Source organism: Terrapene carolina, unplaced genomic scaffold, assembly GCF_002925995.2.
Source record: "Terrapene carolina triunguis isolate 2854851 unplaced genomic scaffold, T_m_triunguis-2.0 Scaffold228, whole genome shotgun sequence".
Classification (NCBI taxonomy): domain Eukaryota; kingdom Metazoa; phylum Chordata; order Testudines; family Emydidae; genus Terrapene; species Terrapene triunguis.
Window position 1 is genome coordinate 487068 of NW_020664579.1, and position 22106 is coordinate 509173.

At 52.3% G+C, this 22106-nt stretch overlaps 1 protein-coding gene across 1 annotated transcript in view; it reads right to left on the bottom strand.

The window, feature by feature from the left end:
* The window catches only part of LOC113407592 (protein EFR3 homolog B-like), a 52314-nt gene extending 31267 nt beyond the window's left edge, over nucleotides 1–21047 (bottom strand). Inside the window, exon 1 of the mRNA XM_026656344.1 lies at nucleotides 20949–21047. Coding sequence (XP_026512129.1) covers nucleotides 20949–20988 — 40 coding nt within the window. The 5' untranslated portion in view covers nucleotides 20989–21047. The remainder of the gene's footprint in view (nucleotides 1–20948) is intronic.
* Between the last annotated feature and the right edge of the window lie 1059 nt (nucleotides 21048–22106).

Here is a 22106-nt window from a genome sequence, read left to right on the forward strand (position 1 = left end):
TTTATGCCAAACCCCAAACCTCGTTTAATACTGTTTAATGTTGGACAGGTTTCACAGTCATGTTAACACCTTTGACTCTTTGGGCCCGTAGAGCCCATCTAAATTAATACAACAGACCATATGTTCAGAACTGATCTTGAATCCCAAATCCAAATCCTTCCCAGATTTGCCCAGATCTAATTTTTTCCTTCCCTTTTTAATGGGGTCGCAATGCAGATGGAGCCAGTTAAAGAGATGTTAACTCTCAAACACGAGCTACTTGAGGGCAGGTTTGACACTCATTCAGGGCATGATCCAAAGAGGCACTGAGCACCCACAGCTCTCATCTTCTGTGGGAGCTGCACCAATCTAGATCAACCCGTTAATATAAATCAATGGGACCTGTGCTCCTAAACCACTTGGGTGCGCTTTAAAAATCCAGCTTTAGAGGTTGATCTCCTATAGCAGTGTTCCTCAACCTTTTTGACACCAAGGACCAGCTTGCTGCCTTCCGAAACTGTGTCAAGGAGGTCTCAGGGACCAGCGCCAGTCCAGGGACCGGCTGTTGAGAAACACTGTCCTATAGGATGGATCCTCAGCTGCTGTAAATCAGCATAGATCCATCAGTGAAGTCATGCCAGTTTACACCCACCAAAGATCTGGCCCTGTATTCTCGACACTTAACCAGCCTGTTGCTTAGACACGGACACAAAGATTAAATAATGGCTGGGTTACCTAATTAATACCGTATGGCGATGACTTGGTCCTTTGTACACCAGGTAAAACTACCCCTTCAGGGAAGAGATTTGCACCGGGAGGATTTCATTAGGCGCCTGGCGTACTGGGGATGTGAATTTATAAAGCCAAGAGAGTGGTTTCGGGATGTTAAGCTTCTTAATGGGCCGGTGGTTTCATTACCCAACAAATGGCAGAAGGAAGAAAAGCGCTTAAATGGCAGGAAACGTCGCTGCGCTAGCAGGGGCAGCGATGCTGGACTGAGCTGGGAACGGGGGAGCCACACTGAAAAGTCCCATCGGAACGGGGACAAAGCAGTTTCAGGTTACTGATCCCTGCGCAGAATGGACCAAGCCAAGCTCCGTGCTCTTAGGAGGCACAAACAGATCCCTGGCCACACTGGAATCAGGACTGTACTAGCAATGGACTAAGAGTCCTATTCTGAAAGGAGCCTCTGCATCCTAAATACAGGTATAGATTGCAAGGTTCAAGCAAGACTAGTGGGCACAGGGATTTTTCCTTCCCCCTTGAGGGTCACAGCAGCTAGGATGTTTTTCCACAGAGACTTTCAGCCTCAAATGACTTATTTTAGATTAAAAAAAGAAACCACAAGAAGGAACCACAGTTAAGTCTCTATGAGAGAGAGAGCACAGCGTGTGCATCTCCTCGGTGGCAGGCTCCGACAACCCCAGGAACAACATGGCTGCTGGACTCTGCACACAGGCTGAGCTCTTGGAAATTTAAAGATACAGTACAGAAAAAAAGGCTTAACAGTTTCACCTACGCCACAGTAGCCAGATTACAGCACAGGCTAACCCACCTACAGCAGCTGTGGACAGGAGCAGCGCCAGGGTTTTTGGCACCCTAGGCGGGGGTCCTTCCGCGCTCCCGGTCGTCGGCAGTAATTCTGCAGCGGGGGGGTCCTTCCGCGCGCCCGGTCTTCGGGGCACTTCGGCGGCAGGTCCAGGAGCGAGTGAAGGACCCGCCGCAGAATTGCTGCCGAAGACCCGGAGCGCGGAAGGAGCCCCCGCCTCAGAATTGCCGCCAAGGGTGGCAAAATGCCGTCCCCCCAAATCCTGGCGCCCTAGGCGACCGCCCTGGCTGTGGAGTCAGTCACCATTTTCCACACACAAAAAGGTTCAAGACCCTTCTCAAAGACTAAAACCAGAACATCGTCCATATTCTCAGTTTTCCATTTTCAAAAAAAAATGAAACATGACATTTTTAATCTAGAGCATTTTCAAAAATTACCCAGTCTTTTTGTTTACCCTCTTCCCCCCACCCCTGCCAGAAAAAAAAAATCTGGTTTTCAGTAAGAAAATGCTTTTTAGAAACTGCCATCATGGACTTTTCCCCCCAAAGACTGCAATTGGGGCCAGTTGGAACCCTGCAAAATTGCAACAGCTTTGACGTTTCAAATGGTTTTGTGAAAGAGTTTTGCTGCTTTGCAGCCAGCTCTGCACACAGTTCATGCAAACCAAAAATCCCTGTCCCCACGGGTCCGGCAACTCACCTTAGAATCACAAGCAACAGGTCTAAGTAGGCCTGTGCCTAGCACAGTTCTATTCTCAACCGCCTTGTCTCCACCGCCAGAGCCTGTACTTAGCCCTGTCTACGCTCACATTCAAGCCATTGTCAACCACCGCACCGGTTACCAACAGAATCTGCTAGTGGAGACACGTCTAATGTGGCCCGGAGCTAAAACGTTGCCACCTTATGCCCTGTTCTCACCCCAGGAGTAGGAAGGAATGTTTAAACATGGATGGGGTCCAACTCTGTTGCAAGATGGATTTGTGTTTCCCCCGAGCTCTGCCTACAGTAGAGAATTGCTCTGTTGGAGCTGTACACCAGTATGGTTCAACTAGCTGCCACAGTGCAGCGATCACACTAGCCGTCCTCTTATGGACGTATACAGTGCACCACATCCACGCGCAGCATGGAGGGTACCTACCCCATAGCTGCCGGCACAGCTTGCCAGCCACTGCCCTGTCTGTCTCCAGGGGAAAATGGGACAAGCACTTCTATGTAAAACGTTTGAAGAATCAAACCTCTCCTCTGCCCTAGAGTGCAGCGAGCAGAGAGGTCACCGACAGCATGGCACAGGCACAGTGGGAGGACCAAAGCAGCTGAAATGCCGGTGCTTTCTGTCCACACTGGCACTGCCCAATGGCACAGTGACCCAGAGCAGGCAGTCTCACTGGGGAGTCTCAGTCACAGCAAATGTCATTGCAATGGTGCTAAACACTCGTGCACAGCTGGGAGCACTTGTGGGCACGAGGTGTGTTACAAGATGCTGGCTACATGAGAAGATGATGTTTTAGTCTGGTTATCTCCCTGGATTCATCCATGGTTACTATATAGTTTTTTCTATTCACAGAGGGAATAGGAAGCTCATCACAACCCTGGGCCACAGCCATGTTCCACACTGGGGGGCTCTGCCTACACGACAGAAAACCACCAAAGGCTCGGCGTGGTTCCTCAGAAAATTGCTACGGTAGATCCCATGCAAGACACCGGCTCAGATCAATGACGTCCACTTCGCAGGTTTTCAGGCCAATTGTGATACACCAGCCAGAACAAAAGTAAACACCAATGTGTCCTTCCCAATAGCTCTCTGGTAGCTGCATGCTCCAGGCATCACCAACGAGCTTGTTTGCTCTTTGGAAAGTGCACTATGCATTCAGATTTAGAGAAACTGATGCATCAGCACATCCTCCAACCAGTGGAGAAGATCCTCTAATTGTACGTCCTAACTAGATTGTCTGGGTTTATAAAAGGAGCAGGCCTCTTCCTAGAAATATGCTGCTTCTTTGATATGCACAAAGTGTTCTCCGAGCCCAAACCACAGCCCTGATTATGGACCGTTTGATGCTATTGGATGCCTGCACAAAGACACCTGAATGAGAACGCAACTGTTCAGACATGAGCCCTCTGAACAGGAATACAAGCCTGAACTTGCTCCTGGAGGAGAGGTTAACGTCCAGACCAGGGTCGCAGGACATCTTGGGTCTAAGAATCAGAGGGGTAGCCATGTTAGTCTGTATCCACAAAAACTACGAGGAGTCCGGTGGCACCTTAAAGACTAACAGATTTATTTGGGCCTAAGCTTTCGTGGGTAAAAACCCCACTTCTTCAGATGCATGGAGTGAAAATTGCAGATACAGGCATAGATATATATTGGCACCTGAAGAGAAGGGAGTTACCTTACAAGTGGAGAACCAGTGTTGACAAGGCCAATTCAGTCAGGGTGGATGTGGTCCACTCCCAATAACTGATGAGGCGGTGTCAATACCAAGTTCTGCCTCAGCACAGCCTTCCTGCTCATTGCTGGGCAAATTACCTAAACTCTGTGCCTCCATTTCCCTGTTTGTAAAAAGAGGATGTGAAATCTCTTTCGCACACCCGGAGTTGTGAGCACTGAGCTACAATGTTCTTAACGTGCTGAGAGATTCTCAGACAGGTGGTGCCAGAGACAGGCCAAAGACTGGAGAATACTGCAAAATCAGACCCTAGGCACCCAGCCTAATAAACCAGTGTTAATCACATGGGGAACAATCCGTAAACGTAAATACCGATGGGGAACAGGTGAAAGTCTGGTAGCCTCATAGGAGTCAACCAGCTTGGTTAGCAGAAGTTCATGTAAGTCACACAAAAATTAGTTTCCATTCCCCCCCTCCACCGTCTACTCCACATGGCAGAAAATAGACTTCTACTGCTGCCCTCTAAGGGAATTATTCCTTTAGCTCAAGTGAGAGTGTGTGCTTCACTGTGATGAAAGTCCAGGGTTCAAATCCTGTTGATGACAACCATGATTGGAGTTATTCTATTCACATTCAGGTGCTCAAATCCCTTGAGTTTCTCATTCAAAACTTGCCCAGGACTCAGCCGCAACCCCCAAGTTTCACACAGTCTCAATGCGAAACCATAAGTTGGCCCAGGCTTGCTCAAAACTTAAGTCTGGGCTCATTCCAAACATATTGATGAAACCATGATGTGTCAAGAGTTTGCAAGAGAGCTGAAACCCAGGGGAATTGTGTGTGGATTCAGGTATCATAACAAGTGTCTTGTATGGGCACAACTCAGCTGAGCAGCACAGGCCTCCGCTCTAGAGAAGGCATAAGACGGGAATAGCAGGTGTGTGAATTACCTCGTGTGAGCGAGATGCTACGGAGGGCTCTATAAGGGAGCCAGCCCAGCTGCTGCCCGCACCATGCCTGAATCGAAGACAGTGCCATCAGCTCCTCACTTTCAAGAGCACTAAAGTAACTCATTAGGAAATCAAGTCAGACTTTGCATCCCCCTCTTCCCAACCCACTGACCCAACCAGTCCCACGCAGTGCTACTGAATCAATGCAAAACATGTTGTTAAATTCTTGCTGTCTATGACTCGATGACTCGCTCTCGGCTGGGGGTGGCATGAACGAATATTACAAAGCCGACGCACCATATGGCAGTCACTTGTTCCAGCGGTGGTCAAAGTGGCTGATTTTCCATCGTCGCTGTTGTGGTTCAGAGGAGATCTTCTCTATTTTCAGCTCTGCTAGCGTGACAGGCAGCAGTTTCTGCTGGTGATCAAAAACCATGGGGATGGGCACAGTAGAAAGACTGTAGCAATAGGGTAGATGGTACGACAAGATAGGTCCAACCCTGACAGCCTGTGACCATCTCCACTGCAGCCTTAATTGTCATTAATATTAACATATCAACTCCCACCTTGCCTGGGCTGTACAAGGCCCACAGGGATCACAGCATCCTAGAAGTGAGATACATGACCTTGGGAAAGTCACTTAGGACCATGTTTTCAAAAGTATGTACTCACTTTGGATGCTCGACTTAAGACATGAAACCACTGACTGCTGCTGGAACTGAGGGTGTGCAATCAGGTTGGACGCCCAAAATGAGTGGGCACTTGAAAAGGTGGCTTTAGCCTCCAGGCCTCAGTTTCCCCATTTACAAAATGGGAATAATGACCCTCCCAGACTTTTGGAGGGGAATGGATGAAAAACATTCTCTCACCCAAGCCAGCACCTCACACCAAATTGGGGGCCCCACAGGCCCAGTGTGGCACAGGGGATTACCAGGGGACCGGGAGCAACCCACTCCGATTCCCTTGCCCCAGCCCCAGCCGTGTCGCTCGGGGGAGGCGGCTTGGGGGGGAAGGGATCCTCCCCCCCCGCCGCCCCTCACCGGCAGCAGCGGGAAGTGGAGCAGCCCGGCCCCAGCCCGCTCCCCAAAACCCAGTCCCACCGCGGCACTGGCATCAACTTACGCCACACTGCAGGTTACCGCTCACACAGTGGGAGACGGTGCTGGTGCACCGAGGGCTGGCACCAGGATTCAAAGGAGAAAGAGCCTAGGGCAGAGAGCACCAGTAACACTGGGAACTGCTACCCTGAAAGAGTAAGTCCTGGCAGCCACTGCTGGGAGGAGAAAGCCCGTTGCGGGTGAAGTCTTGGGCTGCAGGCTGGTTTGCGTTCGACTGGCTTCCGGAATCTGTGCTGCTCGCTGGCCATGCGCAGCCAGGATCTACAGCCAGCTGTAAAAGGCCATAAGACCAGGCTGCTGAATATAGAGCAGCCAAACGTCCATGCCTACTGCCTCAAGCATTTGCAACCTGCATCCAGTCCCGCAGCGCGGAGGGGAAAGATGTGTGAGGAGCCACCGGGGAGGACAAAGTCTAACAGAAGAGGGTAAGCTCAGCATCTGGGTTATCAGAGCAGAAGGAAGAGAACTAGTGAACACTGCTAGGAGTGACTCAGCACTAGTCATGCCTGGTGTCTCAACACTTCAAGATCATCGGAGCCAGGACAGTCACTTCTGCCCTCACATCAGCAGGACGATAATGCCCACCTGATCCTTACTGACATCTCTGCTCAGCACCACAGAAAAGAGCGAGGGGAAACCACCAAGGTCACTGGGGGACAATGCCCTGCCAGCCCCTGTTGGGGTAAAAGCTTAGTCCTGTGCATGAACAAAGGGGAAAAAAAATCACCCGGAGTTAAATATCTAATCCTTGCTAGAGCCCAAGAGACAGTAAAAAGATTAAAAAGACATCAATAATCCCTTGCATTTCTAAGGCAACTTCCATCCAGAAGGATCCCACAGCACTTTACAGATTTACGGGCCTGGATCGCTTCCAGCCAACAGGGACATGCAACAGCTGGGAAATTGGTTTCCAGTGCTGTTCCAGGCTGGAGTTTAAGTGGTGACATCTGGGGAATTGTGCGGAAGAATTTCCTTGTGTGTCCTGCAGTGCTTTGCAATTTTCCCACCGGTCCTTGCTTGGGGGGTGGGGGAGGAAGAGCTTGCTGAGAATTCGGGAGCAGGTGCTTTGGGAGGGGCAGAATGCATTAGCCCAGCAGTAACCGTAAGGCATGCTGTGTCTGGTAAGAGCTAAATGCTTTCTCCAGAACTGAAGAGCGGAGATGGCAGGTGGCGCCACTGCCTTGGCTAATGGTGCCATCTCAGAGGGATGGGTCATAGGATGGGATAGGGAAGCTTGGCAAGCAAGCATGGAAGCCTGGGCCTTTAAGATCAGATAGATGAAATGGCACTGCCAACTGGGCGCTCCCCTGTCCCCAAGCTGTAGGGTGTAGGTCCCACGTGGTATTTTATACAGTGGAGTCAGCTGAGACTTTTTGGAGACCCTCAATCTCTGTGACCCCAGGGCTCCTGATACCTGTAATTAAAACGTTTGGTCTGGTTTTTCAGCAGTGCTGGGCACTTGCAACTCCCGGACTCCAGTGGGGTCATGGGCGCTCTGCTCCCGGTCATAGGGATGGCAGCTCTAGGTCTCCAGTCTAGAATTAAGTGCCCCCTTATACGTTCCTGGGGAAATAAGTTCACAGCTAAGCTGCAGAGTTCAGATCCCAAACTGGATCCAGTGCCCAGGCCCAGGGAGGAGGTGGGGAAGGGAATATCCCAACATCAAACAAGACCCCAGCCCCTCCAACAGCCACTCCTGGGGGTGGGAGACCTGCATGACCGGCTGATGCTCTTGGAGGACTCAGAGCTTTAGGGCATCCCGGGGCAGGTGCAGAGCTGAGGATTTAGAAACGCTGCGAGAGCTTCTGCAAATTAACAAGCAGCTTCAACCAGTCTGTTTCCACCCGCTGGTGCAGTTTCTCTGAGGAACCAAGCAGGCCCGTGGAGAGACGTCGCTGGAATCCTGCCCCAGTCGGGTTGGCACTGACGGCAGATCCCTTCCTGTCACTGCGCCATAACCAAGAAAGCAGGGGGAGAGGGTGCCTTGCCAAGCCAGGCACTTGCAGCCTGCATGAGCTCCTCCGTCCTCAGCAAACGGCCAGGGTCAGGGGCCAGAATCTAGGGTCACAAGGACGCCACCGGGCCCTTCTCAGCAGGTTTCATCCAAAGAGCTCAGACAAGGATTCTTTATGGGCAAAAACATTAAGCTCCAAACATCCCTGGGAGGTGGGGAAAAATCACCTCATACCACCTAGTGCCCATACAGACAAACACAGGCACAGAGAGGCAAAGCAACTGGCTCACGGCCACCAAACAGATCAGCCGCACACCCAGGACCAGAACCTGACTGCAGAAGTCCTTCCTCCGGCTCCCCTGGGCCAACCCCCTCCAATATTACCTCCCTCAGGAGATTATCCCTACGGGCTAACACGTCCCAGGGCATTTTCCCTGATAGCCCGTTCCAAGCCCGGCAGCCCCGCACGCTGCAGGGAACCCAGCCAGCCCGCGATCCCAGCCACCCCAGAAGCGTCTACACGAGCCAGAGCGGCCCCGCGATCTGCGCCGCGATTTCAGGTTCTCCCCCAGACGCCGGAGTTTTCCCCGTGAACTTCGCAACGCGCCGCCCAGCCGCGGCAGCCCCTGCAAGGAGAGCGCGGAGCGAAACCAGCAACGGGAAGGGGGGGGGGGGCTCCCGGAGGGTTCCCTCCCCCCTCAGCCGCGGCAGGGGGCAGGTGTGAGCCAGGGCTTGCGCCGGGCAGAGCCAGGCGCTGATGCCCAGCCAGCGCGGGGCTCCCACCGCACCTTTCCGCCCAGGCAGGCGGGGGACGGGGCTAGACCCACCAGCGCACGCAGCAGCTATGTGGCTGGGGACGGAGCCAGATGATCGGGGGCGGGGGGGGGAATCCCCCAGCCAAACCGAGCTGCCTTATCCCCTGCTGAGCCCCGCCCCCCAGGGACCCGATCCCCCCCTCCTCCAGCGCGCTCTCCCCAGCCCGGACCGGGCAGCCCGCGGGGCCGGAACGCGGCGCTTGGAGCGAGCCGGGGGCGCACGGGGCAGCTCTGCTCCCCGCTCCGGAGAGACCGGGCCCCTGGGCTGCAGCCTGGTGGGGGCACCGCTGCGCAAAGCCCGCCAGGGCTGGGGAGGGGGGACGCGCCCCGGATCAGGGCCAGCAGCCGCCCGGGTCTCTCACCGTACATGGCTCCGGCTCCTCTGGCCCCAGCCGCGGCCGCCGCCGGCTCTGCCTTTCATTCACGGGCGCGCCTGCGAGTGGGCAGGAGAGCGGCGGGGTGGGCGGAGGAAGCATGAATGGAGCGGCGTGAGGCTCATTCAGCGGCGGGGAGAGCAGCCCCCGCCCCCGGGAGGAGCTGTCACTCCGGATCCGCCCCGCCCGGGGCTGCTGGCGCACGGAGCATCCCACCCGCACACAAAGGGAGAGGGGCCCAGGCCAAACCCCTTCTGCCCTGCGGCTGGGCTCACCCCCCCCCCCCATCACACCGGAGCATCCGCCCCTCAGCACACAGCCCCCGGCTCTCCCAGCTTTGCCCAGGCCAGGGCTGCACCTGCCTGGGATCAAATGGAGCCCGTGTCCTGCACTACTTCCTAGGCGCGCACAGCCGGGAGGGAAGATCCCTTAAGGCACCAGGCGATCTGGGTTCAAATTCCAGCTGTGCCCCATGATCCCTGCATGACCTGGAGCAAGTCACTTACAGCTGCTGGTTTTTCACCTGCCCAGCGCTCCACCTGCTCGGCGCACAGCGGCTTTCACCGAGACACTCATTCTGGTGCCTGATGGGTTCTGTCTGACAATCCAGCCCTGCCCGGCGCTGGCCTGAGGTGTCTATGGGCCTCAGTTCCCTATCTCTGAAATAGGCACCATAATCCTTCCTACTCCGCCAATGCTGAGAGGATCAATTCAACTGATGTCTGTGAAGAGCTTTTCCATGGGGGTCGCTACAAGCAGAGGGATGGAGACTCTAGATCCCAGTAGGCAATGCACCCTCTTGGTCCAAGCACCCACTGGGACTGGAATCTGCACCCGCCCTGGCCCTGTATTTAAATGATGGCGCCCATGGGCCACATTGTAGAGCTCTGTGAAGTGGGCGGCCCTCAACCACTCCTCACTTCCTGATGTGTGTTTACTCTGCTACAAACAAGATACCGCTCCCGTCTCTCACATCCATGCCAGGCCATAAACCAGCGACCCCTAGAAGACACAAAGCCAGCCTTTTTCCAGGGGGCTTTAACAGGAGAAAGTGTTATTTGTCCAGCAGGCAGTGACAGCTTCTGAGTGTTTAGCAACTGATCCCCAGGTCTGCCAGACACACACCCCACGTTCTGTTCTGGAAAGCGACAGATAGACGGGATTCCCCTTTTCCATGCGAGACGGCTCCCTCCCATAATGTATGTGTAGCCTTTCCCCAAAACAGCTGAGCAGACCTTCACCTACTGAGGATCCCCTTCGCCTGGTCACTGCTATTCCCCACGTCCTGGGCACCATCTGCTACACAAGTGGTATGTGTTATCATAGAATCATAGAACAGGAAGGGACCTCGAGAGGTCATCTAGTCCAGTCCCCTGCACTCATGACAGGACTAAGTATTATCTAGACCATCCCTGACAGGTGTTTGTCCAACCTGCTCTTAAAAATCCCCAGTGATGGAGATTCCACAACCTCCCTAGGCAATTTATTCCAGTGCTTAACCACCCTGACAGTTAGGAAGTTTTTCCTAATGTCCAACCTAAACCGCCCTTGCTGCAATTTAAGCCCATTGCTTCTTGTCCTATCCTCAGAGGTTAAGAACAATTTTTCTCCCTCCTCCTTGTAACAACCTTTTATGTACTTGAAAACTGTTATCATGTCCTCTCTCAGTCTTCTCTTCTCCAGACTAAACAAACCCAATTTTTTCAATCTTCCCTCATAGATCATGTTTTCTAGACCTTTAATCCTTTTTGTTGCTCTTCTCTGGACTTTCTCCAATTTGTCCACATCTTTCCTGAAATGTGGCACCCAGAACTGGACACAAACTCCACTTGAGGCCTAATCAGTGTGGAGTAGAGCGGAAGAATTACTTCTTGTGTCTTGCTTACAATACTCCTGCCAATACATCCCAGAATGATGTTTGCTTTTTTTTGCAACAGCGTTACACTGTTGACTCACATTTAGCTTGTGATTCACTATGACCCCCAGATCCCTTTCCACAGTACTCCTTCCTAGGCAGTCATTTCCCATTTTGTATGTGTGCAACTGATTGTTCCTTCCTAAGCGGAGTACTTTGCATTTGTCCTTATTGAATTTCATCCTATTTACTTCAGACCATTTCTCCAGTTTGTCCAGATCATTTTGAATTTGAATCCTATCCTCCAAAGCACTTGCAACCCCTCCCAGCTTGGTATCGTCCGCAAACTTTATAAGTGTATTCTCTATGCCATTATCTAAATCATTGATGAAGATACTGAACAGAACCTGACTCAGAACCGATCCCTGTGGGACCCCACTCATTATGCCCTTCCAGCATGATAACTACTCTCTTGGAACGATTTTCCAACCAGTTATGCACCCACCTTATGCTCCATCTAGGTTGTATTTCCCTAGTTTGTTTATGAGAAGGTCATGCGAGACAGTATCAAAAGCCTTACTAAAGTTAAGATATACCACGTCTACTACTTCCCCCCCAGCCACAAGGCTTGTTACCCTATCAAAGAAAGCTATCAGGTTTTGTTCTTGACAAATCCATGCTGACTGTTACTGATCACCTCATTATCTTCTAGGTCTCTGCAAATTGATTTCTTAATTATTTGCTCCATTATCTTTCCGGGTACAGAAGTTAAGCTGACTGGTCTGTAATTCCCCGGGTTGTCCTTATTTCCTTTTTTATAGATGGGGGCACTATATTTGCTCTTTCCCAGTCTTCTGGAATGTCTCCCGTCTTCCATGACTTTTCAAAGATAATTGCTAATGGCTCAGCTATCTCCTCAGTCAGCTCCTTGAGTATTCTAGGATGTATTTCATCAGGCCCTGGTGATTTGAAGACATCTAACTTGTCTAAGTGATTTTTTACTTTTTCTTTCCCTATTTTAGACTCGGATCCTACCTCATTTTCACCGGCATTCACTCTGTTAGATGTCCAATCGCCAGTCAATACATTTAAGATCTCTCCTTACCACTCCGTGAAACTGGATCTCAGGGTGCTCCCGGTCAGCTGCCTGTAGCATGGAGCTGAGGTTGCTCCGAATTACAGCCCAGCAAGCACCAGCTTCCCATCCCAGGTTAGTGCACACACAGCGAGACAGGAGGTGGCAGACACTGGTTGGTACAGTCAAAACCGTAGCTGGCACATTTTCCCAGAAGGCTTGGGACTCCTGGCCTGGGATATCAAAGTCAAGGACATACTTAGCATTCATAGGAAGTGTGACCTAATGGACAGTCTAGGACGCAGGACACCTGGGTTCAGCTACTGGCTCAGATACAGACTTCCTGTGGGGCCTTAGGTAAGTCACTTAAGCTACCCTGTGCCTCAGTTTCCCCATATGGGGATGATGTTTCCCTATCTCCTCAAGGTGCTAAGGATAAAACCCATTAATGACAGTGAGGTGCTTAGATAGTAGGGGCCATATAAGAACCTAGGCAGATTGAAAATCAGGCCCTGTACACGTCTGAGTTACTGAGTTTCCCCAGCCCCAGGTGAAGGCTTCAAGGAGCTGTGGGTGCTCAGCACCTCTAAAAAAAATCAGGTTCATGGCACCGTACACCTATCAGCAATCATATCAGAGGCTTACTGAAAGGACAGCTAGTAAGAGAGATCTTTCCATCGCTGAAGGGAGCTCCCCCTGCTGGGAACTTCAGTATTACCTGACAAGATTGGACGAGATTGGGGGCGTTCGGTCTGGTATGGCCATTGAACTTCTGTATTACTGAGCAAGCAGCAGTCGGTAAGGCAGAATAATGCCTGGCACAGTGGTGTAAGCAACTGAGAAGAACTCTTTCCTCTTCATTCATGATATCGTCTCCCTCCCTCTCCATGCAGCCTAGGCCAGTAGTTCCCCAGTGATACAAGGCTTTGCACGGCCTGTGGCAAAGGGTGTCTTGGTGAGAAGAAGAGGCGCTTATGTCATGATGTATATGGGTCTTAGCCCAGGCCCACAATGTTTCCACCCTCCACCTACCTGGTGGCTGGCAGCAGCTTACCTGGGACCCTGCCCAGCCCTAATGCGAGGCTCCGCCCCTGAGGTCCGATTGGCAGAGTCCCAAAGCAGCTGATTGGCCCACTAGCCCTACTTAAGCCAGCAGCAGGAGCAGGAAGTTGTCTGAACAACTGGGCTCCACCCTGCTCTGGACAGTGTGCCTTGTGCTTCCTGCTCCCTGTTTCCCTGACTTGATTTCCTGGTGTCCCAACCTGGCTTGACTCCTGGCATCTGACTTGTGGTTCCCAACCTCCAGTTTGCCTCCTGCCTCTGACCCTGGTTCCTGACTCGTGGTTCTGATCTCCCCTTTGCCTCCTGCCTCTGACCTCCCAGTATCCTGACTCAGCCGACTCTTGACACCTCTCTTGCAAACTGCGGACTCTGGCTCCGACTATTAGGTCTGGCTACCCACGACCCGCCGTGGCAGCTTGGCTGAGAAGAGCTAGAAGTCCCCATCTTCCCATTTGCTCCCCTCAGCAACAGCAGGCTAAAAATCCAGAGAGGCAACTCTCTTCTAGAGGGGATTATCACCGAGGCTGTCTGAAAATCCTGCCATTTACTTAGGTATCTAAATGGGAGCCATGTCCTTTTCCAAATGCAGGCCTTGGTACTCAGTATTAGTCTCATTACTCTCCATTGCTGGCAATAACCCATGTGGACATTTGAAAAATCCTTTCTCCAATCTGGAAAACACTGATTATTACATCCCCACCTTCCCCTTTCCCCCCCCCCCCCAGTGTCCCTCGTGTTTTTGTCTAGAACTGAATTCCCCCCTCCGCCACCCAGCCCAAAAAACCCGCATCAACAAGAGCTCCAACTGCTTATCCTGCCAAAAGATCTTCGTGCCTTGTACAGCAGCATCACTGATGACGTCTGCAGCAGCCCAGCTCTGGGAACCAGGTTGGCTAGCGAGCTGCAGCAACTGCAGGGACAGCAGAAGATACCGTGCCCTTTTGTGCATCACCAGTGGCTATTTTTAAATGTTCTGCTGAGAGGGAGCAGCACAGGTTTCCAAAAAACACTGCTCAGGTGACAGGAGAGGCAGGAGCAAAAGGGGCGAGGAGGGGGAGTTAACAAATGAAGACAGATACAGGTTTGCTGTATTTCAAACCAACAAGCAGGGCTAGATTCTGGAAATGACTGAAATTCTCTAGCCATAGAAGAGGGACAGACACCAGAGACAAGGCAAGACCCACACACACCCCTCAATGTGCCGCCACCCTGCCTAGAAGAGAGCAGCCATAAGACAGTGAAGCTCTCCCTTGTGCGGAGAGCCAGCAGAAGACACTCAGCTTGCACATGGCAGGTCAGGAAGAAGCACAATGGCCCAGTGAAAATAAGGTCCCTAATGCGCATGCTTGAAGATGACTAGGCCGGGGAGGGGGAAGAGGATGGAGAGAGAGCTCAGTAGAGATGGACCCAAACGGTTATGCGAGAGGAATTGGGATCCAGATCGGCAAAGCTGGGAGGCATTTGGGTCTGGGGTTCCTGACTGGACCTCCCTCTGGTGCAGAAGAAATCCAATGAAGCCTCCACTCTGAGAGAAGCAAGATGGGGAAACCGAGGCAGAGAGAGGCCACATGACTTGCCCAGCAAGGTATTGGCAGATCCTGGCTCCCACATCCACTGCTCTCCCACTTAGGCCATGCTCACTTCCCGTGATGACTTGAGTTGGCCGTAGCTAACAAAGGCCTCACAGACGTACCATTGATAATAGTTCTCTGCACTGATTTACCCTCTGCCCTCAGGAGAAGTGAAACCCGAGCAGGCATTGGCAATCCTCATCAGGTAGGACGTGGAGCCAGCAAGCCAGAGTTCTCAGCAGCACCCCTACCAGAGAAGGGCCCAGGAGCTGCCAGTGGGACCCACACAGGGAAAGCGAATGAATCTTGGCTCTGGGCCACATGCTTCTCGCCCTGCTTCCCGTGCGGCTGAATGGCTGGTAACTAGTGGAGACACCAACACATTTCTCAGGGGCTAGTGGATTGCTCCCTGCTGGAGAGCGCAAGACAGGGTTTGGTCTCTGGGTCTCCCTATCCTCCATGAGCATCGCCAGCGCTACCCACGGAAAGACAGGACCACACTCCTCACGCAGCTGCCACAGAACCAGTCCCTGTAACCCACTGAGTGCAGGGGCATCGTTCACTGTTGGTGCAACAGGGGAGGGCTGATGATTTGGCAGCAAGCGCGATGGAGGTTCCAGGACAGACAAGGACGTATGTAATGTGTGCACAGGTGAGGGCTGGCTGCTGCTGCTCTGTCACCCAGTGCACCAAATGCTGGTTATCGTAAGGAGCAGATGGGGGCACTTGAAAAAAAATTTTATATAAAAGTTGTAGCAAATTATCTGGCTCCTTTCCCGCGCCCTTCATACCTCAATTGTCTTCTGAGATGGTAAGCTCTGTGGGGCAGGGGCCCTGTGTTCATATATGTTTGCACAGCCCCAGGCACAATTCCCGGTGATCCTGATTGAGACCTCTAGGGGATGCACTGTGGTAATGTAAATATTAAATAATCATTATGCAGCCACTGAGTTCACATTGTATTACGCCCGGGTATCAGCTTCATAGACCGAGAGGCAAATGCAAGCACCGCCCTTCAGGTGGCATTTCAGTCAGATCTAATCAGCTAAGTGGAGCCAGGCCAGGTCAGTAATAGGAGACCTAGACCTCTTGGGAGCTCTCCCACCATCCACATCTGGAAGGAGAGGCTGCGGGCTCCTGGCCCGAGATGAATGTCACTTCCACCTGAACACCGAGCAGCAACTGGGATCGAACCAGCCTCCCGCGCTGGGAAGTCGAGTGACAAACGGCAGACGAATACCTTCAGCCAGAGAGCACGGACCTAATCTTGCCACGTCCTCCGCCCTGCTGCCTGTTTTGAGAGGCGCCATATGGCGCTTTAATTCCCTTCTGGGCTGCAGCTACTGGGTGGGGAGAAAGGACTTCGGTCTAAAGTCTTGGCTGCACTTCTAGTGGCACAGCCCCCGCTGCACTCCACTGGGAACGGGCCCACGGACAGCTGGCTCTGGGGCAGATTCTGTAGCCACCACGAAAGCCCAAAGGTAGCACGGAAGCCACCTGCCTTTGGAAGCGCTCTGCAGCCAAAGCCTGCCCAGGGGAGGGAACTCTCGGCTTGTGCCCGCAGCAGCACTGAACGCAGACAGACCGCCCAATGCCCAACTCACCTCCCTCCCTCCCACGGACCGCTTGTTCCTCGCGCCTACGACACAGCGAGGGGGGAGGAGCTATCCCGAGGAAGCACCAGCAGGAACGTTCTGTGCTTTCAAACGTGAAGCTGAGGAACTGACACCCAGTAAATAGGAAGAGATGAACCACATCCTACCAGCCCTGCCACCCACAGGGAGCATGTCACCCCCCTGGGTCCTCGTTCATTTCAGGAGCCAGATCAAAGCCTTCTTTGGGCCTGCTTCATCCTTGCGCCACTGCAGGGCCAGAGCTCTGCATCGTGCTTATTCAGGAGCGTAGGGCTGACGTGGCCTCCGGCCTTAGGGCTGCCCTAAATTGTGCCCATGCTGCAATAACCCCACGAGGCTTTGCAGGGCTGCAGAATACCCCAGCCATGGCGCCTCACCCCCTATGATGCCCCCTGCTCATGGAGTCAGGGCAGGTTAGTGATATCGGGCCCTTCTCACGTGCTAATCACCAAGTGCCAAGGTGCAGCTGGTCAAAATCTGGGCATCCCGGCTGCCAGCAGACCACAGAAAACATAAGGGATAGCTCTGATTAGTCATGAGACGCCGTAGCTCTTCTAGCACACTTATCTGTAGATCTCATAGCACTTTACCAGGGAGGCATCAATATTCCACAGGGGGGGAATGCAGCACGGAGAGGGGATGTGACGTGCCCCAGGCAGCGGGTCTTTGGCAGAGCCAGGCTCCTCACTCCTACCTGTGGATGCTGGCTGGGGAGGGCACGCTCCCCGCTGGGGTTTGCAATGCTAACTTGCAGAGGGTGCTGGTTGGGAAGGGCAGGGAGGTGTCTCAGATGTCAACTTCTCCTTGCATCAGCGCACGGCTCATGAAACTGCTCGGGCCGAGGAGCAATCAGCCGTACAGAGCCACTAGATACAAACCCTTTGCAGTGGCAGAATTACTGATCATCAACAGACATGGCACGAAAAGTGCTGCGGGGAGGCTGTTTGCAAAGCAGCACCCACCGCCCACTGATTTACGGGCCTGCTCTTTCCTGATACTTCAGCACATCTTGCCCTTGGATATGTTCTGTCACCCAGCCAGGATTCGTAAAGAACTATTTCTTGAATTAAGAGAGGCCGGTTCCAGCAAATTAAGTGCTGGACAATCCCTTTCTAGATTGTTTAAGCAGCATTTTCTTTGATGAGCATACAGAGCCGCGTTCCATCACAGTTTTAACTCATCTTTAACCCTTTGGATGCTGCCAGTTACACAAGGACACATCTGGAAAGCAGCGCTGTGCGGCTTGAACGGTTGTCTCTCTCACCAACAGAAGATGGTCCAATAAAAGCTCCCTTACCTTGTCTCTCTACTATCCTGGGCCCGACACAGCGACAACAACACAGCATACGCTGTTCTCAGCAGTTAGTTTGTAAATTGGTCATCATCCTTCCTCCCTTCTCCCCCACTTGGCCATTACTTCTCCAGACTGTCCTGTTCTTTTCATCTTCCCCCAGCCGTCTGTCCCTCCAGCCCAGTGAGACTCAGACTCAGGCTCGGGAGTCACAAGTGGCTCTTGAACGCACCTCCTGCGGCTCTTTGCAGCACATGATAGTAAAACATTGGGTGATTTAATTATTAACCAGTCTAAGTTATTAGCCAGTGAGGAGGCTTTTACTATGTTATTAACCAATTGTAGTTGATAAAATAATAATGCTTGGTCAGTCATTTTGCTATGAGAATTATATATATACAGTAATTATATACCGGTATATGTGTGTGTGTGTGTGTGTGTGTGTGTATATATATATATATATATATATATAATTCTCACAGCAAAGTGACTGACCAAGTATTATTTTATATATATAAACTAAATATTTCCCCTACTATACTGTTTAAATATGAATATATAAGAACGGCCACACTGGGTCAGACCAAAGGTCCATCTAGCCCAGTGTCCTGTCTTCCGACAGTGGCCAGTGCCAGGTGCCCCAGAGGGAATGAACAGAGCAGGGAATCATCAAGTGATCCATCCCCTGTCGCCCATTCCCAGCCTCTGGCAAACAGAGGCTAGGGAATATAGTGCTCTAGTAAGTGAAACAATGAATTCACACTCCTTGGGCTCTTTTGGGTAGTGTTGATGGCTAATTTGACTCCTGATCCACTGAGGTCTGAGTAGCTCTCGTCTAGCCCTATGTTTCTCTTGTGTGAAATCGACAAAGCACCATCTGTCTTGTACTGAAATGCCCAGAACGGACTGCAATGATCCAGCTGCAATCCCACCAGGGCCACAATGGAAAGGATCATCATGTCCCTGCTCCACAACATCAGCCTCTATGGCCTGGTCTCCACTATAATTCCCCAACAGGTTCAGCTCCAACTATCGTAGCAATAGCAGACATTCTAGTGTAGTTAAGGCTCAGGTGTTTTTACCATGGTGAGCCTTACGCCCTAGCTACACTACAGGGTCTGCCACTGTAGGTGGAACTGCGCCCATTGAGAATTACAGGTCCATAAAACCCTAATATGGACCCAGCCATGTATGAAGCCCAAGGTCACATTAACTTTCTCAGCTGCCATATCAAATTGCAAGCCAATAGCCACTTTGTTTCGTGCCATCCCTCTAGGGCTCTCTTTGGCATCCCTGCACAGGCGCCGGAGAAGGGGGATGGCACCAAACAACCATCGCCCCTTTCACACACTTCTGAGGGGTCCTTGTCCCCTGACCAGAGCTGGGTAATATAATGGCAGACCCCCTTCCCTGCTGCGATGACAGACGGGTGGCTGGGAGTGTGTGGTGTTGTGACTTGGCGCGTGGGGTCTCAGCACCACCCACATTTGGCCCATTTTGGTGGCTCCCCTCCCACACACACACACTTTTGCAGTCCTCCCAGCACCCTCGCATCCCTGCCCTAAGTCTGCGGCTCCTTTGTATTGCGTATGCAGCTGCTGCACCCATGTATTCTAACACACCAGGCTGCACTATTACGCCCCTCCCTCTGTGCAGCTCTTCTCAATCAACTGATGCTTTTCTTGCCTGTCCCTCATCTCCTGTCACCACAGGACATTACATTTAAAGGAAGGCGGAGCTGGTCAGTTTCAGGCCTTCCCACCCACGTGCTTAATGTCCCTAACCAGCTCCCTTCCATTCTGTGGGCCCGATGCTGAAACCGCTGACACCCGCGTACATGCCGAGGAGCTCCCCTGACCTCAGTGGGTGTGACTGATCAGCATGTAGCCCTGCATCCTACATAAGGCCAATCAGAATGACTAGTGCCCGCTCTGGGGCTATGTGGAACCTTGCCTCCATGTTGCCTTGTCAGTAGGGAGTCAATGTCTGCCATAAAATCATGGATCGCACTGAATAACTCCTCTCCATTGTCTCATCACCTTCCTGCTCTTAGACATAATGCCTCCTAATACAGGAGAACAGCTGGTAGCCTATTGGATACTTACAAGCCTCAGAGATTGAACTCCCATCCTACAGCTCAAAGCCCCAGGCCGCTGCCTGGTGAACTCCAGAGACTGCTCTGCCATGCGAACACACAAGCCCTTCGGACATTCTCCCCAGCAGAGGGCAGTAGCAGACAAACCCATTTCTGCTACTGCGGAGTGGTACCCCAATCCCAACCCTGGAAAGAGTTTGAAACCACATTCAAACCTGTAAGGAGACACTCATTAAAACACAAATCGGGGAGGGGAATCTGAAAGGGCTCTATCATGGGGACTTCCATGTAGCCTCTGCCATGACACACTGATGACTGAGATCCAGAGGCCTGCACCCATTCTAGTATTCGGCCATCACTTGTGACCAGCATACAAACAGCCTAGTCCATGGGACGCTCAATCCTGTGACACCACATGGAGGAAGCCAGGCTTCCTGAGATAGCTGCTGCTCCTGCCAAACCTAAACTAAAATTAGACACCACTTTTGTTTCTCTGGAGATAGCCACTCACACGTGCTCCGGGGTCAGACCTTCCCTGAGCACTTAATAAACCTACCCTCCGTTCTGCGGAAGGCGACGTGAAACAATGGAAAATCTTGTTTGTTCCTTCTTGGGTTCAGACAGGTGGGGAGAGGGAAGTTGGATTCACAGCCATTTCATTATTACTATTTATACGATCGTGGTGCCGAGAGTCCTCTGCTGAGATCGGGACCCCACCATCCTAGGTGTCGTATAAACAGAGCAGGAGCGAGCCCCTGCCCTGAAGAGTTTACAATCGAAACAGACAAGACAAAGGGTGAAAGACGGGAGATTATTGTTCCCATTTTAGAGATGGGAAACTGAGGCACAGAGCGACTGTGTCCAGGTCTACACTACAAACTTACATCAGAATAACTACGTCGCCTGAAAATCCACACCCCTGAGCGACGCAGTTACACCAACCTAACCCCCACTGCAGACAGAAGAGCTTCTCCCATTGACATAGCTACTGTCTCTGGCAGAGGTGGATGGGAAAAGCTCTCCCACCAGCATAGGAGCGTCTTCACTAAAGCTGCGCCAGCACAGCTTTTTAAGTGCAAACCTGCCCTAGCTGACTTGTCTGGGATCACACAGGGAGTCTGCAGCAGAGCCGGGAACGGAACCCGGATCTCCCTGGCTGAAGCCTGAGCCACAAGCTCATCCTTCCTCTCCTGTCGTCCAGCCTGTCTCCCATGCGTTCCTCTGCGCCCGGATAATACATTACCATTGCAAACGTGATGGTCCGCAGCAGCTCTGCAATCCATCAGGCAACTTCAGTGCGGGGATGCTCCTTCCGCCGGGGCAGAGAGCTGCAGGAGAAGGGGCTGCGTCTCCTGCCTCCACAGAGACCAGGGCTCTCACACTGCAAACTGCACCCGCACAAATCTCCCCCCCACCCCCCACCCCGACACAATTTGCCTCCTGTGCAAAAACACTGTCACTGCTCTAATTTCCCAGCTCTCGGCTTTAAGGTTCCTGTTATTCTGGCTCTTTTCCCCCTCCTCCTGCCTGTCTGTTTGCTCCCTTCCTCCCAGAGCCACTGTTTATTTCTTCAGCTGCCTCTCAGCTGATTCTGTAACCCTCTAATTCTGGCTCATCAGGAATCCATCCCTCTCCCTGGCTCATTCACTTGCTCTTTTTCTCTCTCTCTCTCTCTCTGTACTTTCTTTTGATCTCTCCCCAGAGCCTTTCATTTCGCCTTGCCTCGCACTATGAAAGGCATCGGTATACAATTACCAGCTACTGTCTGTGGCTTCTCCTTCCCCTCCCCATCTCCTCTCCATTTGTCTCCCTAAATCCTTCTTCTAACCTCCCCCAGACGCTGGCCTTCCATTTCCTCCTCACGGGCAGAGAGAAGCCGGTGGAGGTTTCATTGGTTAAAGGTGCCATTAAAATTCCGCTGGGATCACTCGAGCAGAACAGCCCCTGTTTGTCAGCACCGCACACCTGGCTGCAGCCGGCCAAGGTCTTCAGATGGGGCCAAGGTCAAGACACCGTAAAGGCCCTTGGCCGGCCTTTTTGGGGGATGCTTAGCCTCCCCTGGCCTCTTATACATGCTGCCCATGGTAAAGGGGCGTGGATTCTCAGAGCTTGGCTGCTTAGCATTTTCTGGCAATCAAGTTCTTTTAAAGGGCTGCAGGTTGGGTGCCTCCGAATCCCCAGGCAGCTCCCTTTTTAAAAGCCTGGCCAAGGGCTTCCGCCCCACTTGGAAAGGATTTTTTTCTAATTGGGCCCATGGCCTTTTATTCATTGATTGCTTCTTTCTGATGGACAAAGTAGGCCTGAGAAGAGGGATTGGGGGGGGGGGGGGGTTAACCTATCAGGAATGGCCAGTTTAAGCCCCGTGGCTTTGCATGTGCACCATGCAGTCCTGCAGGATAAC